A 16993-nucleotide genomic window follows, 5' to 3' on the forward strand; every position below is an offset into this window, starting at 1 on the left:
CCTGGGGAGTTTACTCCCCCCTGCAAACCCATGACAGCACATTGAAAGCATCCAAGTAAGTGTCAAGGTGGGAGCTAGTTCACTAACTGGCCTGACGCACGTGGGTTTCACTGTCCTCATACGCACCCGCATCCTGTGGTTACACTGTGAGAAAGTCTGTAAACTGCTAGATTGATAACTATCAAACTTAATGCATCAGATTATCTTCTGGTATGTATTTTTGAAAATTATTTCAAGAATGATCTCACATCTAAAGATATTTTGATGCTAAGCATGACAGAAATCAGATGAAAAAACTGATCCTATTCCTAGGACAAGTAGCCTCTTGTAGATAAACCTAGAGAGCTTGCTGCAGAATAATTTTTCTTCCAAGAGGAACTAAAACATGGGATTTAAAAATCAGAACAGCACCACACATCATTTTCAAAGCCAAAAAAATCCATTTGCTCAGTCAGTCCCACTGCACAGCAGGTATGAAGCCTGTTGAAAATGGCTTCGTATTTCTGACATAATTGCCTACCAAAATCCATATTAAAAGCACTTCAAAGCCACAACAATACACACTCTCAACTCAATTTCAAACTGATTCCAAGCCAGGAACCCTGCTGGGTCATGCTATATTGCCTATTTATTTGTTACTATTTAAAAAAAAAAAATGAGAAGGAAAAAATCTACAACATAGCAAGTACAGCTGCCTAACAGTAAAAAGGATTAACATGGTCATAATCTAGTTTTTCCCCTATAATCTTTTAATTCTGTCTGATCACAGAGCTTCAAAGAATAGTAACCTATGCAAATGGCCTGCATATCTATCTAAACCTATAGCTTGGAGGCCAAGTCTGGCCGACCACCTGTGTTTACAAATAAAGTTTTATTGGGACATAGCTGTGCTCATTCACTCTGTGCTATCTGTGGCTGCTTTTGTGCCCCCACAGCAGCACTGGGGAGTTGTGACAGAGGCCACACAGTCTGCAAAGCCTAAAACATTTACTGTCTGGCCCTTTACAGAAAAAGTTTGCTGACCTCTGACCTAAACTGTTGTCTTATTTGGAAAAATTTAAAGTGAAGTTTATTGATCTGAAAATTGTATTTTCACTTCCAAGGGAAAATGGAAAAAATTAATTCAGTCTCCTGGGTAACTGGGGTGTTACTTGACTATATTAAGTAAAAATATCTCTAAAAACAGTTTCAAATTCTAGAAATTCATAGATATTAAAAATTAGATAGGAAAGGCTTAGGAGACAGAATGACGCTTTTCTTCTAGAAACATCTGCTGGGTGTTCCTCTCCCACATCTCATGACGGTGCCTCAGCATGGTGTTCTGAACTCAGAACATGAAAGGCCGAGGAACCGCCTCTATGACATTCAGTTGACCTAGAGGTGACTCGGCTTCACGCATGGCTTCAGACAGTAAGCATCACTACAACCTCAAGGATTAGCTCAGAAATAATGGCTCTCAGACACAAAGAGAGGTGCTTTCTACCTTTAAGATTCTGCCGGTAAGATATTAAGCCAACAATGTGGGCATGAAGCCAGGTCAGCACCTCTTGGCACTTTTTTTTTTTTCTTTTGAGACTGAGTCTCACTCTGTTGCTGAGGCTGGAGTGCAGTGGCAGGATCTCAGCTCACTGCAACCTCTGCCTCCTGGATTCAAGCAATTCTCTTGCCTCAGCCTCCCTAGTAGCTGGGATTACAGGCACCTGGCTAATTTTTGTATTTTTAGTAGAGATGGGGTTTTGCCATATTGGCCAGGTTGGTCTAGAATTCCTGGCCTCAAGTGATCCGCCCACCTCGGCCTCCCAAAGTGCTGGGGTTACAGGCGTGAACCACCACGCCCAGCCACCTTTTGGCACTTCTATTACATGGATTCTGTGCAGTAGCACAGCTATGGCCATTATATACCCAGTTAAGAGCGTGCTCCGAGGCAGTTTCAATGGCAAAGAAAAGGGTGGCACCACTTACTTTGTACATCACATTTCCTTCCTCCATTAATTTCTGTAAAAGTATAATCAAGATATCAGGTTTGGAAGTGGCCATCGCCCAAGCAGCATTTCCTGCAAAACAAACACGCATTCAGAGGCACTTCAGAGGCCCTGGGGAAAGGATTCCAATTCCTCCACGGCCCCACAGCTGGAGGTCAGCACCAGCAGGAGCCCAGCTACAAGGACCACAACACGACGAGGGAGGGAGCAGGACGCGGGCGAGGCTCAGTTGCTAATCCTTTCCACTGACCTGGGCACTCGAATCTGTCCTTGTTATCTTACTGAAAAAAGTAATGAGAAACAAAGGCATCCGAGCAGCGAAGACCCATCCGTCCCTTGAGTGGGATGTGGGGGAAATTGATTAAATGAAGCTTCAGCACAACCTCCTCAGTTCCTGCAGCAGCCACCGCGCAGGCATGTGTTCTCAGCATGCAGTTCCTGCGCCCTGTCACCGCGCTCTACTCCCAGATGTCATGGCTTCTCTCTCCTACCCTACAGCTCGGCCACAACCTCTCTAACCCCTGCCTGAACTCTCGGGACACTGTGGGAGGAGTGCTGAAGAGCACAGCCCTGGAGCCAGCCTGCCAGGTCCCCATGGCGAGTACCACACAGCAGTCCTAGGGAAAGCCATTTAGCTGCTAGGTGCCTTGGTTTACTCATCTGTAAAATCATGGGATTGTCACTGAGACTTTCAGGGCTGTGGTAGGGATTAAGGCAGAGGGTGAAACTGCTTGGATAGTTCCTGGCACTGTTCGCTGCTTGACAGTACTAGTGAATAGCATTTTCCTCACAGTGCCCTACCCAGAGCTAATCTTGACCAAGGGCCCCACACATCGAACCAAAATAGGGACCCTCCCCACATCTGGAATGGTGTGTTGTGTCAAAGCTAGCCACGTGGAAAGGGCTTTCCCTACTCAGGGGCCCTCCCGTGATCCTCAAGTATCGTCCCAGTTTGTCTCCATGAAATCATACTACTACTTCTTCACAGAAACTTGCTGTGGTGGCCACTTCCCCACACAGCTGACTGGTTGCTCTAGAAGAGTGGCTCAGCCTCCGCTGCTGCTCAGAGTCACCTGAGGAGCTTTCAGCAGCACCGCCCAGCCCCACCCCACAGCAAGAGGCTGAGCCAACTACTCTGGCATGGTTCCTGGCCACTGATACCACTCCAGACTGTCCTTCAACACCAGTCTCTGCTTTCTACACCCTCTGCCAGAAACACCGTGAGCTACTTACACATTGTGTATGATGATGATTAAGTGAGACTGAGACAGAGAGATCTGCAAACATCTGACATCTTACTTCCTAACCTGGCAGCAGGTCACTCTCTGTGCTCTCTAGGCTTCTACAATCGGGAGCTCACCCCTCCTCCTGCTCAATGGAGGCAGTGCTCACTGACCTAATTTGGCTCCCTTTCTGAGTAGCGCCACCACTACGGACGTGTTTCGGCAGCCGATGGCTCTGTCCAAGGGCCGCATCCCGCTGTGGTCCACATGCTCGATCACGGCTCCCTTCTCCACCAGGTACAGCACCTGCAGGGACAGCAGAGGCCTGAGCAGCAGCTGGGGGCAGGAGTTCAGGGGTGCACATGAATTTGGCGGGGGGCAGTCTTAGCTTCAGTCTGATTTTAGATGCCTCTGCCTATTAAGGATCCTAGAACAGAAATAAAGTGGACACGAAAGAGAGAAGAGGAGCTGCAATCCCCAACTAAAACCTTCACTGCTATCAGGGATGAGAAAGCAGGGGATATGCTGCCATAGGTGGGTGTGTGCACACATGCGTGATCTGTCGTCTCACACCACTCCCCAGGTCACAGAGATGGGACACAGTCACCTTTGCATCTCCAATGAAGTAGGCAGCAGACTTCTGCAATGAGCTCCAACAAATGAGCAGGCCACAGCAGTGGTGACTTTAGAAATACTCAGACCCACACAACCTGAGCATGGCAGACTGTTAAGATTGGCAGCTTGGGACTGGATGGACCCGAGTATAATCCATTTCAAAGATATTAGAAGGAAATTGGGAAAGTAAAGATGGCAAGTTTGATACCACAGTACAGACTGATTTGATGTGATAAAACAGCTGTCACTTGAACTAAACCGGAAACAAGAGGAAGAAACACTGTGGTCACTCAAATTTCTCCATTTACTGGAGCCATTTTAGCCTATAGCCATTTTTTAGCCTGTGGTTATTTTAGATTTTCATGTGGATCTAAAAAGATATGCTTCCTATCATCCACCCCACTATTCAAAATGACACTAAGTAGAGGGATTATCTATATAAAGAACTAAACCCAACTCCAAAAACCAAATAACCTCATTTTTAGAATGGGCAAAGGACTTGAATAGATTTCTACAAAAATGATCGAGTGGCCAACGAGCATATGAGAAGATGTTCAACTCATACCCATTACGATGGCTACTATTAAAAAAAAAAAAAAAAAAAAGCTACTATAAAAAAAGCACCAAGACCCAGACATGCAGGGCCATGGCTTCCACTGCCAGGTTTGCAAGCACCTGTCTCTCTAGCTAGTCCTTCCACAAGTACTGGCTGGGCACGATGGCTCACGCCTGTAATCCCAGCAATTTGGGAGGCCGAGGCAGGCGGATCACCTAAGGTCAGGAGTTCAAAATCAGCCTGGCCCACATAGTGAAACCCCATCTCTACTAAAAATACAAAAATAAGCCAGGTGTGGTGGCACAGGCCTGTAATCCCAGCTACTTAGGAGGCTGAGGCAGGAGAATCGCTCGAACTGAGGAAGCAGAGGTTGCAATGAGTTGAAATTGCATCACTGCACTTCGGCCTGGGTGACAGAGTGGGACTCCATCTAAAAAAAAAACAAAAAACAAACAAAAAACAAGTATTGGTGATGATGTAGAACAATTCTGGAAACCTTGTGCACTGTGGTATGAATGTACAGTGGTGCAACAGCTGTGGAAAAAACGTAGGGCGGTTCCTCAAAAAATTAAAAATACAATCACTGTATGAGCCAGAAATTCTGCTTCTGGATATATACTCCAAATAACTGAAAGCAGGGTCTTGAATAAATACTTGGCCACCCATATTCATTGCAGCATTATTCACAATAGCAAAAAACATAGAAGCAACCTAAGTGTGCACTGACAGATGACTGGATAAACAAGATGTGGTATATACGTACAATGGAGCAATATTCATCCTTAAAAAGGAAGGAAATGCTATTCTAACACACGCTACAACATGAGCGAACCTGGAGGACATTATGCTACGTGAAATAAGCCAGTCACAAAAAGACAAATACTATATGATTCTACTTATATGCGATCTCTAAAGAGGTAAAAAACTCACAGAGACACAAAGTAGAGTGGTGGCTGTGATGGGCTGGGGGAGGTGGAGAGTTATTTAACAAATACAGTTTCACCTTTGCAAGATGGAAAGTTCTAGATACTGGTTGTACAACAATGTGAATATACTTAAACTACTGAACTCTATATGTTTAGAAATGGTTAAGGGTAAATTTTATGCTATGTGTTTTTGCCACAATATTAAAAAAATGATGTTAGAATGCTAAGTTCCTTCACTCTTCTCTAATTTTGATAAACTACAGAATGTGGAAAGGTAGCTGAAAAATAAGTGTAGACATGTGAGATTTAGTTGAGTATGTTTTTGAAAACTGACATGAAGTAGAGTTTACAAGGTATTGGAAGTTGATAACATTTAACTCTGACAGTGCTGCCTTCTAAAAGCACCAAGGCACAGAGGTGCAGCACCATGGCTTCCACTGCAGGGTCTGCAAGCACCTGTCTCTCCAACTAGTCCTTCCATTAGATGTATGAACTATTGGAAACTGGTAACTCTCATGTAGCTGACTATTTCTCTGGCACCTACTGGGTGCCTAGGGCATGGAGCCTGACAAAATTACAGTTTCTGCCCTGAAAGACATTTCAGAGTTCTCAGTTTATCAAGGTTTTATTCCCTCAACCCTTGATTAGACATGGGCATTTGGCAAAGAGATAAAGATAGTGTCCAAAGCTTTCCATATTATTTTTAGGCAATGCCATATCACTTTAAAAACAACCAGTATGGCCGGGCGCGGTGGCTCACGCCTGTAATCCCAGCACTTTGGGAGGCCGAGACGGGCGGATCACGAGGTCAGGAGATCAAGACCATCCTGGCTAACATGGTGAAACCCCATCTCTACTAAAAAATACAAAATAGCCGGGCGAAGCGGCGGGCGCCTGTAGTCCCAGCTACTCGGGAGGCTGAGGCAGGAGAATGGCATAAACCCGGGAGGCGGAGCTTGCAGTGAGCTGAGATCCGGCCACTGCACTCCAGCCTGGGCGACAGAGCGAGACTCTGTCTCAAAAAAAAAAAAAAAAAAAAAAAAACAACCAGTATATGTACAGGATGAAATACTATGCAGGCTTTAAAAGAAGGAAATCTTGCCATTTGCCACAACATGGATGAACCTGAAGGACATTATGGCTAAGTGAAATAAGCCACGTACATAAAGAGAGCATGATCTCACTTATGTGTGGAATCTAAACAAGTTGAACTTACAACAGAAGCAGAGAATAGAAAGGTGGTTACCAGAGGCTGGGAGACAGAGGGACTTGGGGAAAGGGTAGGCACTGGTCAAAGGATACGAAGATTCAGTTAAACAGGAGGAGTAACTTCTGGAGATCTGCATAGCACTGCAACTAGAATTAATAACTTTAAAAAAATTATTTTATTTATTTAATTTTATTTTATTTTTGGAGACTGAGTCTCACTCTGTTGCCCAGGCTGGAGTGCAGAGATACGATCTTGGCTCACTACAGCCTCCACTTCCGGGGTTCAAGCAATTCTCATACCTCACCCTCCCGAGTAGCTGGGATTACAGGTGCCCGCCACCATACTCAGCTAATTTTTGTATTTTAGTAGAGGTGGGTCACTTGATCTCGAACTCTTGACCTCAAGTAATCTACCCATCTTGGCCTCCCAAAGTGCCGGGATTACAGGCATGAGCCACTGCGTCCGGTCAATACTGTATTGTTTATTTCAAAACAGCTAAAAGAGATCTTAAATGCTCTTACCAAAAAGAAATAATATTTGGGTGATACATTAATTAGCCTGATTTGATCATTCTACAATGTATACATGTATCAAAACATCACACTGTACCCCATAAATATACACAATCATTTGTCAATTAAAAATAAAACTTTGGGCATGGTGGCTCATGCCTGTAATCCTACCATTTTCAGAAGCCAAGGTGGGGAGATCACTTGAGCCCAGGAGTTCGAGACCAGCCTGGATAACATGGTGAAACCCTGTCTCTAAAAATTAGCCAGGTGTGGTGGTGCATGCCTGTATTGCCAGCTACTCAGGGAGCTGAGGTGAGAGGATCTCTTGAGACCAGGAGAGCAAGGCTGCAGTGATCACACCACTGCACTCCAGTCTGGGCAACAGAGCAAGACTCTGTCTCAAAAATTAATAATAGGCCAGGTGCAGGGGCTCACGCCTGTAATCCCAGCACCTTGGGAGGCCGAGGCAGGTGGATCACCAGGTCAAGAGTTCAAGACCAGCTGGCCAACATGGTGAACCCTGTCTCTCCTAAAAATACAAAAATTAGCTGGGCATGGTGGTGCGTGCCTGTAATCCCAGCTACTCAGGAGGCTGAGGCAGGAGAACTGCTTGAACCCAGAAGGCGGAGGCTGCAGCAAGCTGAGATTGTGCCATTGCACTCCCACCTGGGCAACAGAGCAAGACTCATCTCAGAAAATAATAATAATAATAATAATAATAATAAATTAAAAACAAAACAAAACAACTTTTAAAAAAAAGCAACCAGGTAGTCATTTGATTAGTCACTTACCATATATAAAAGTACTTTCTAAATGATCTATGCAAAAGTTTTATTTATATGGATGACTGAGAAAATCACGTATGGACATGTGTACGCATATTCACGTATGTGTCTGTTGTATGTGCTGTTTGTAAGCAGGTATTTTTAAGCTTTTATGAGTTGACTAAAATCCTAAGTCCTGGAATAGATTGCATGTCACAGAATTAGAGAAAAATGAAAGATCCCCGACAAGACACACACACACACACACACACACACACACACTGACGACCCTGAGACACAATCTCATGCAGGCCCTGGAGTGAGCTGTTCACTTCCTGGGGTTTCTTTCCAATGCAGGTGGAGGTGGGGAACACCTGCTGGTACTCACAGTCTCGGCATCACCATAGAAGGCGGCCAGGTCCAAGGGCGTACGGCCATTCTTGTCCATCTGGTCTATCGCAGCTCCTTCTTCAACCAGATACTGGACCACTGCCCTGTGACCTTTCAGACAAGCCCAGCTTAATGCTGACAGACCCTCTTTGTCTAGAGAAGAAAGGGCTGCACCTGAAAGGAAAGCCCATTCACAGAACATGAACCTTATGAGATGACAAAGACAGAAAGCAAATAATTGCACACCTGCAGAACACCTGGCCTGAACCGAGTGTCAGTCAAGCACTGTAAAGGGCAACACTGGCCAGATGGGCTGGCAGAGTGGTCATCGCTGCTGAAGAGGAATACCAGGCACGTGGCTGTGCTGCCTATTCTCTCTAATGTGTATCAGAAAATTTCCATAACAGCCAGGCGCGGTGGCTCACGCCTGTAATCCCAGCACTTTGGGAGGCTGAGGAGGGTAGATCATGAGGTCAGGAGATTGAGACCATCCTGGCTAACACGGTGAAACCCCGTCTCTACTAAAAATACAAAAAAAATTAGCCAGGCGTGCACCTGTAGTCCCAGCTACTCGGGAGGCTGAGGCAGGAGAATGGCATGAACCTGGGAGGCAGAGCTTGCAGTGAGCCAAGATCACGCCACTGCACTCCAGCCTGGGCAACAGAATGAAACTCCGTCTCAAAAACAAAAAAAAAAAAAAGAAAGAAAGAAAATTTCCATAACAGAAAACTTAGAATTTGAATCAGAAAGCACTGAATGCGTCTGCTAAAGTTCTCTCTCTGTGTCTGTCCAAAAGAAACCTTTGAGGGCATGATGCTGCTACCTTTTGAAAGGAGGAATTCCACGGTGCTCAAGTGCCCTTCACAAGCAGCCACCATGAGGGGCGTCCGGCCTTGCTTGTCACTTAGGTTCACATCACAGCCGCGTTCCAACAGCAGTCTAACAATCTGGAAGAGACACTTGAAATTACCATCCTCCTGCTGCCTTTTCAACCACACCCGCTATACCCAGACAGGTTTCTCAACCTTTAAAAGTAGTCAAATGACTTTCTTTCAAAAATCCCTAAGTTGCGTGAACCATGGGGCCTGGAAAATCTTTCCACTGTATTCCTTTGAACAGAATCTTTTCCAAAATACATGCTCTTTTCAACATGCTCAATTCATTGCTGTTATCTACTAAATATACACATACCAGACAGAAATGATAATTTGGGGGAGGAGGGATGCCAATCACAATCTACAAGGACAAGACAGCACAGGGGCATGGGAAAATGAAGCACAACTCGGGGGGGCAAGCAGCAGTCACGGGGTCCCCCACGGGCACTGAAGCTAACTAAGTACCTACAGCTGAGTGCAGGGCAGGAGGGGGTCGCAGAAAGAAGCTCGCCCACTACACACCCAAGCCATGGGCTTTCTTAAGATGCAGCACTGGCGGATGGCATGCCCTTTGGGGAAGGCAACTTTTACCAAAGCACCCTGAGAAGATTCTCAGCCCTAGAAATACGCCTTTCAACCAGGTATGGTCATAAGGTTGGGGAGGAAAAAACCCCAGAAAACCAGACAGGGGTATCCCATCACCACCATCCCAGCAGAAACTGCTTCACCCACAGCTTAGCCCAAGTTTTTTCCCAACACATCACCTGTTACATGGCCGCAGCAATAGGAGGTGACACATTTCCACTGCCTTCTTGCTTGTTATCCACTAACAAATGCTTTCCAAACTTCCCCATGACTTAGGACACAGCAGAGCCAGGAAAGGATTAGCCAGAGGATCACGGTGAAGCAGTGAGGGTGACAGGGAACAGATGGTACAAACCAAGCTCTTAGGAATGGAAAGGGGAGAAGAATCCTGCCAGGAAGCACTCACAGCTCCTACCAAAGGAGCCAGCAGGCATCGGCAGAGATGCGATTCCATGACCAAAACTTTGGTCTAGAACATTCTTCTTTGTAATGGTCATAACATCCTTTGTATCCATAGTGTATGTGTAACCTGGTGCTAGGTGAGGGGTAGGTATGTGGTCACTGTTTATGAAATGAAGGAACAAGGATCCCCTGGCTCCCTTGAATGAACCACAACAATGGATCATTCATAGTAAAAAACAAAACAAAACAAAACAAAAAATAAAACCCAGCCTGAATCAGTGCTGGACCAGAGGGAAACATTTTCTTTTCCAAAGAGCGCAAAAGAACTGCTCTTCTTCCAAGTATGTTGGAGAAATGCATCCCAAAACTACAACACATATGTTAGAGCAAGTCTCGTTACCACGATGAGTCCATCCACTCCACCTCCCTCTGCAGCTGAAGGCAGTGGCTGTGTCTCTGACCTGAATAGCTCGGCCTTGAGCAGCCTTACTCCCCAGCCTATGTGGCCAACTGTGTTATCTTGTCAAACGTGTGGCTCTATCAAGTAATCCCGATGGTACAGAAGCTGAGGATGGGGAACAGACAGGTTCAGGGGAGCTGCATGTGTTCTCAGGGGAGCCAGGCAATAGTGAACTCCATCCTCACTCATTGCTTCCGAAGCATTCAGGGGCCCCCTGGGTACCTGCCAATGCCCCTGGCGTGCTGCACAAAACAAAGGTGAAACCCCTCTCCTGTTTGTCCGCGACACAGCAGCTCCACGCCCCAGCAGCAGCTCGCAGACCTCCAGCTTCCCTCTTCCTGCGGCAGCAGTCAGGGCTAAAGGAAAGTCACATAGAGGGGAATCTGTTAGCATGTGGTGGAGCACAGATGGCCAGAAATTCTTTGACAGTTCTCTCCGCCAGTGGGAGGTAGGGTCTATATGTCCTTCCCCTTTGAACCTGCGGGGGCTCTGTGACAGCTTTGACCAACAGAACACAGCAGAACCAATTCTGTGTGAGTGTCAAGGCCCAGGTCCTAGGAGATGGGCTGCTTGTACATCCTTGAACACTCTTTCCTGGAGGCCGGATGCCATGCTGAGAGGAAGCCCAAGCAGTCCTGTGGTGAGACCCACAGAGAGAAGAACTGAGGCCTGGGCATGGCTGCCAGTTCCAGATGGGCTCCCAGGAGACAGCCAGCACCAGCCGGCCAGCCACATGCATGTGCCATCTGGAAAGGGATCCACCAGCCTGGGTCAAGCTGCCCCAGCTAAAGCCATGTGAGCAGAGGTGAGTCATCCCCACCATGCCTGGCCCAAACTGTAGATTCAGAGGTGGCTAAGTTTTGTTTCTGTTTTTCACAGGAAGAGATAACCAGAATACAGTGCAACGCAAACACAGGTTGGTATTATTGTCTAGTTTGGCCTCTTACCCTAAAATCATAAAATTTCATTCAACAAGAACAATCACTCAGGCAGTCTAGCGTGCATGTCACTCCCCCCTCGTTAAAGAATCTCCTTAACAAGTCAAGATTCAGGGTTAAGAAAGTCAAGAAAGAAAAGAAAATCCAACTGTAGAGGGCCGGAGTGAACACGCTGGCCCAGAGGCAGTGAGCTGTCGTGGCGGTGCTGCGGGAAGCCAGCTAAGGATGAAAGAAAAACGGCATGCAAGGAGACAGGACAACGAGACCGGGTACTCATGGCACTCTCCCGTCAGCCGGGGCCTCCCCACTCCCCGATACTTAATTTGGGGGTAATAGGCAGGGGGTATAGTTCGAAGAGTTGCTTCTGCTCATCGCGGGAATCACTGTCTAGAGAGGAGGACGGAGAAGGTGGCAGAAACCACCCCAGGCCAGGACGATCGGCTCTTCAGTGGGACCAGAGGCCAGCAAAGGGCTGAATGGCGAGGGACGGCTGTTCTTCTGGAGGGAGGGAGGAGATGGAGCGCGGCGCCCTGGTTCTATTCCCAGCACATGCCTGGGATGACCCTGTTTCTAAATATAGCCTCCAACCTATACATTTCCAGTTTCCAGAATAGGGAAGTGTTCTTAAAAGTCAGTCAGGCAGACAGACCTCTCAGGCTGAAAATGGGGCAACACAGAAACAGGCCTTCAAAAGGTGTGGTCCACATGCCAGGGAGCCCATGAGGAGCACCCAGACCCATTAGTAACCAGGCTCACTAACGAGAGACGGATGTGGAACAAGAAAGCTCACACCCTGCTAGCGGAAAGGCGCATGGTGGCTGCTCTGGAAAACAGGCTGACGCTACGAGTAAGTTGAAGATGGGTGTAACCCCCCAACCCAGCAACCCACCTGCAGAGATGCACCCTGCAGGCACTCTCAGGGTGCACCAGAAACACAAGCAAAAATGCTCACCGCACCCCAGGCCGCAAGCAATCCAAACAACCATCATCATCAGCAGCAGTAGGCTTCAAGAAAGTGGCAGTCAATCAGCAGAACACTACATGTCTACAAAAATAAACAGCATGTGGCTAAACACGACTGACCAAGTCAGTCTCACAAACTTAACAAGGATTCAAAGAAACCAAACCCGAAAGAAAACACAGAGGACTTTCTTCATACACAGTTCAAAAGCAGAAGGCTGTGACAGCCGTCTCAGGAGAGGGTCACCTGTGGGCTTCCGATTAGCAAGGGTGGGACCTGGTTTGTCTCCTGTGCACCTTCTGAGCTCAGGTCTCAGAGCTAAGCCCCAGGAGCCAAGGGCTCAGGGATGCTGGTGTCTGCACACACCCCTTGGTCTGCCTGTCCTCTTTGACACCCCTCAGGGCAGCTAACAGATGCCTGCTTCCTCTGGTTCCTACAATAAAGCCCAGGGAAGCTGGGAGTCTGTTGCTGATTTGTGACCTCCTCTGGTCACACCAGTCAGCATGGCCATAGTTTAACCTCCAGAAGCCACATACACAAAAGGCGGCAAACCAGTTATCTCCCTGCAACAAACTAGCTCCCCTACTGAACAGTCTCTACAGACTGTCCTCAGGGCCATGGTGCAGTGTGGCTGGCAACCTCACCTCTTCACATGTCACAGAGAGGTAGCCACATCTGTCCCATGGATCACCTGAGCTCCGTGTTCAATCTGGGGCCTCGTCACCGGAAAGTGAGGGAGTGAGTGTGGGCAGCAGGCAGTCCTGGTCCTGTGGACCTAAGAATGTAAAGGTCAGGCCCAGGATGACCGTGGGGAAAGCATCCCCTTCTCCATCCTTCCAGAAGGGCAAGGCAGCTCTCACTTTGCTTCTGGTCCTCAGTCAGTGTGGACCTCATCAGTGAAGGGACCTTCTTCAGTGGCCTCATCATAGACCAGCCCCTCGTAAGAGTTTACACAGCAGCCCAGGGAGCTCAGGGCCAGTCTGCAGGCCTGGCCGATTCCTCCCACGCCCTATTCCTCACCACCCAGATGACGGCCTGTTTCTTTTCAGAAAGGAGGCCACCACGTTTCTCCAGAAAAATGCGTTTAAAGGGCTCTGTCCTGATGGATGTCCTCAAGCCTCTTGATCTATGTTTGCAGCAGACAGCACTAAAGCGGTGGGGGGCCAGAGGAGGTAACAAGTCAGGAGCTGACTCCCAGCTCCCCAGGCCTTGTCTGAGCACCAGAGAGAGCAGGCATCTGCCAGCTGTCAAGATGCTCTGACACCTGATGCTACAATATTTTTCCATGAGGCATAACAACTTCAGTTCTCTGTGGTAGAACAGTCCTTCATGTGCACTGGGACATGGTCCTTTGCAGCTCTTCAAGGAGGTAGCTGGTAAACCCAGCCAAGGTCCTCATGAGAAGTCAGTGCTGGCACCAACATGTGTGTTCAGTGAGTCATCCTAGTGGAGGGCACAGGGGGCCTGTGTGCCATGGTTCTCAGAAAGTGAGAGACTGCTCAGCTCTGGAGTCCCAAGGTCCAGGATGTAACACAGCACAAGACACCTGAAGCCATGATCTAGTCTCAGTTGCTATGTGTGACCTTGGCAAATCCTCAAGGTCTGTGAGCTTCAGTTTTCCCATGCAGAAAGCTAAGGAGTTGAGCCTGGCCAGAGTTATGAAAAGGCCAAAGTTTCCGCAAATGCTTAGTCCTCATTTCATTCTTTAAATGCACCTTATTTAAAATTTTGTAATAAACACAATACCTACCCCCCACCCAACCACCACCACATTTGCAGTTACTAAATTCTTTCTTTTTGTGTTTGAGACAGGATCTTGCTCTGTTACCCAGGCTGGAGTGCAGTGGTGCAATCTTGGCTCACTGCAACCTTTGCCTCACAGGTTCAAGGGATTCCCCTGCCTCAGCCTCCCGAGTAGCTGGGATTACAGGCACGAGCCCCCATGCCCGGCTGATTTTTGTATTTTTAGTAGAGATGGGGTTTCACCATGTTGGCCAGGCTGGTCTTGAGCTCCTGACCTCAGGTGATCTGCCCACCTTGGCCTCCCAAAGTGCTAGGATTACAGGTGTGAGCCACTGTGCCTGGCCGCTGTCACTAAATTCTGATACCTTGGGGCCCAGCGCATTACCATGGGTGTCCAGAATAACTTACCACTGGGCAGTCTTCATAATAGTGCTTTTCCTGTCATCTTTCTAGATAGATAATTTCTTAGAACTACAGGAAGAGCCGTTCTTAACAACAATTGCCATCTGCATCACTGATCTGGATCACGAAGTGGATTCTTTCAAGACAGCGCAACCAGAACAAAATATTGAAGGGCACGGATGCTACAGCTGATCTGGACTGCAGGTACCATTCATATTTGTGTTATGCAAACAGGCCCATTGCCCTTCCTGAGCAGACATTTAATCTCAGTGCGTCGGTATGTAAAACTGACATAAATACCATTAACAGGATGGTATTTATGTCAGTTTTACATACCGACGCACTGAGACAGAGGTGAGGAGGCGGTTCCCATACCTAAAATGTTTGGAAACCAGGGTCCAAGGTGATCCTATCTGTACTCTGAGAATCTACACAAACCAGTTCTGGTCCCTGCTGTCCTGGGAATTCCCGCTATAGTCTCTTCCTGCCACAATGATAATGTTAATGATTCCTACTAATATAAGGCTCGGGGTACTTTTATATTGTGAGAGACCAGAACATGCAACCCCAAAATATGCCTTTTTGCATAAAGATTTTGAGCTGATTATTTTGAGATACTGAAGACACAGGAGGTATTCCAAAAACAGAGAAGTTACCCTCTTTTAAGACAAAATTCAAGGGTGTCTTCCTTTCTATACCGAGAAGAGAAAGATGACTACATGACTAGAGACTTCTATCAGTGAAGAATCTGGCTCACAAACCTTACCCTTGTTAACCGCTTTTCTTGGGTACCTCCCCATAACTGGCCTTCCCCACACCATTTATCTTTGTTTCAGGGGATTTTTTTTTTTTTCCTTTGAGATGGTTTCTCACTCTGTCACCCGGGCTGGAGTGCAGTGGCACAGTCTCAGCTCACTGCAACCTCTGCTTCTTGGGTTCAAGCAATTCTCCTGCCTTGGCCTCCCAGTTAGCTGGGATTACAGGCGTGCGCCACCACGCCTGGCTAATTTTTGTATTTTTAGTAGAGGCGGGGTTTCACCATGTTGGCCAAGCAGGTCTCGAACTCCTGACCTTGTGATCCGCCCGCCTCAGCCTTCCAAAGTGCTGGGATTACAGGCGTGTGCCACGGTGCCCGGCTGAGATGATGGCTTTTAAGACTAAAATCTAAGCCACCTCTTGGACACTGACTCATTTCTCTGGGTATCTCCCACAGATACAACACAAGATAACAAGATACACCTGCTATTCAACTTCTGTTTGTGTAAATCTGTCTTCCATTGCTGTAGTCTGTCCCAAGAACTGTGAAGGGTAAAGATAAAGTGATTTCTTCCTCTCCTACAATATACATTATCTGGATTGATCTGATCATGTGATTCTTACGCTGGAAGAGCTGGGTATTGAACCACTACCTGGATCTGCTGCTGCTCAGCCATTTTCCTCCAGGCAAAGAACAACTCCCTCTTCCTCTTCTCCCCGGTTAACCAGAAGGAGGAATGAATCAAAACAAAGACACATTGGCTCCATGCAGAGGCAGGGCCCAGGTAGATGCATGATGCATGCAAAGGAATAAACACAGGACTCTTCCATTTGATGAGATCTGAAGCAGCCCATCCACCACAGCATTCTGCTCTTTTATTTAGTAAACAAGTTTCATCTCCATTACAAATGGGGCCTTTAAATCAGGATTTCTGTTGCAGCTGCTGCTGAATTTTTGCAACAGCAGCACATCAGAAATGATAGTCCAGCACTAAAAATAGGGACCTCTGTTTCACAGAGGCGTCAGAGAAGCCACAAGTTGGAGCAACTGACAAGGGGCAAGTGTGCCACCCTGGGCATGGCAGCGGGGTTGGACCCTGTCCTCCTCCTTTTCCTTCACAACTCTTGCTATGGTATTTGGTGACTTCCTCTTGAGGCAACTAAAAACCTGTAAGTACAGGCAGACTTTGCTCAGGCTTAAAACAGATCACGTACTACACACAAATTCCTGACGAGGCTCTCGTTTACAAATGATGCAGACAGAAAACAAGATCTGTGTTTTCCTTTTTCTAAGCAGATTTGAGTATTCTGGGGCCATCGTGCAAACTCCTGAGGCTCTGCCATTTTCAGGGGATCTCAAGTTTTAGCAGCCTCAGGGACTTACCAACACCATGTACGGAAACAAAAGAGACTGAAGAATAGCCAGCCACATGCTTAAGCAAACAGGACCACGGCTAAATTATGCTCAGGAATTCCAGCTATTCTGCTGCAAAAGCCGACCTCGGGTGCTGCCCACCAGGCTCCAGTGAGGGTTAATGCACTCCGCCTGACCCGAAGGAAAAGAGGGCAGGGGAGGGCAGGAGAAAAGAATGCCCTGCTATGGGCAGTACCCCTTGCCTTCTGGCCAGTGAAATACAAAGATGGAGGAAAAAAAAAAGACTTGGTATGAAATGGGAGCTCAAAAATCAACGTG

The 16993-nt window shown here is 47.3% G+C and overlaps 1 protein-coding gene and 1 long non-coding RNA gene across 17 annotated transcripts in view; one reads left to right on the forward strand and one right to left on the reverse strand.

Annotated features, from left to right (window-relative positions):
• Positions 1 to 16993, reverse strand: part of TANC1 (tetratricopeptide repeat, ankyrin repeat and coiled-coil containing 1) — a 273836-nt gene that overhangs the window by 4915 nt on the left and 251928 nt on the right. For all 16 annotated transcript variants that reach the window (XM_033231382.1, XM_033231392.1, XM_033231391.1 and 13 more), the window contains 5 exons: positions 10723 to 10856; positions 9002 to 9125; positions 8177 to 8352; positions 3379 to 3511; positions 1963 to 2054 (listed from right to left, as the gene is read on the reverse strand). In XM_033231382.1, the coding sequence (XP_033087273.1) occupies positions 1963 to 2054; positions 3379 to 3511; positions 8177 to 8352; positions 9002 to 9125; positions 10723 to 10856 (659 nt within the window). The remainder of the gene's footprint in view (positions 1 to 1962; positions 2055 to 3378; positions 3512 to 8176; positions 8353 to 9001; positions 9126 to 10722; positions 10857 to 16993) is intronic.
• Positions 10852 to 16933, forward strand: LOC117094971. The gene is made up of 3 exons (XR_004441759.1): positions 10852 to 11416; positions 14596 to 14748; positions 15758 to 16933. It is a non-coding gene; the product is annotated as an uncharacterized LOC117094971 (long non-coding RNA).

This window comes from Trachypithecus francoisi, unplaced genomic scaffold (assembly GCF_009764315.1).
Source record: "Trachypithecus francoisi isolate TF-2019V2 unplaced genomic scaffold, Tfra_2.0 Lachesis_group13, whole genome shotgun sequence".
Taxonomy (NCBI): domain Eukaryota; kingdom Metazoa; phylum Chordata; class Mammalia; order Primates; family Cercopithecidae; genus Trachypithecus; species Trachypithecus francoisi.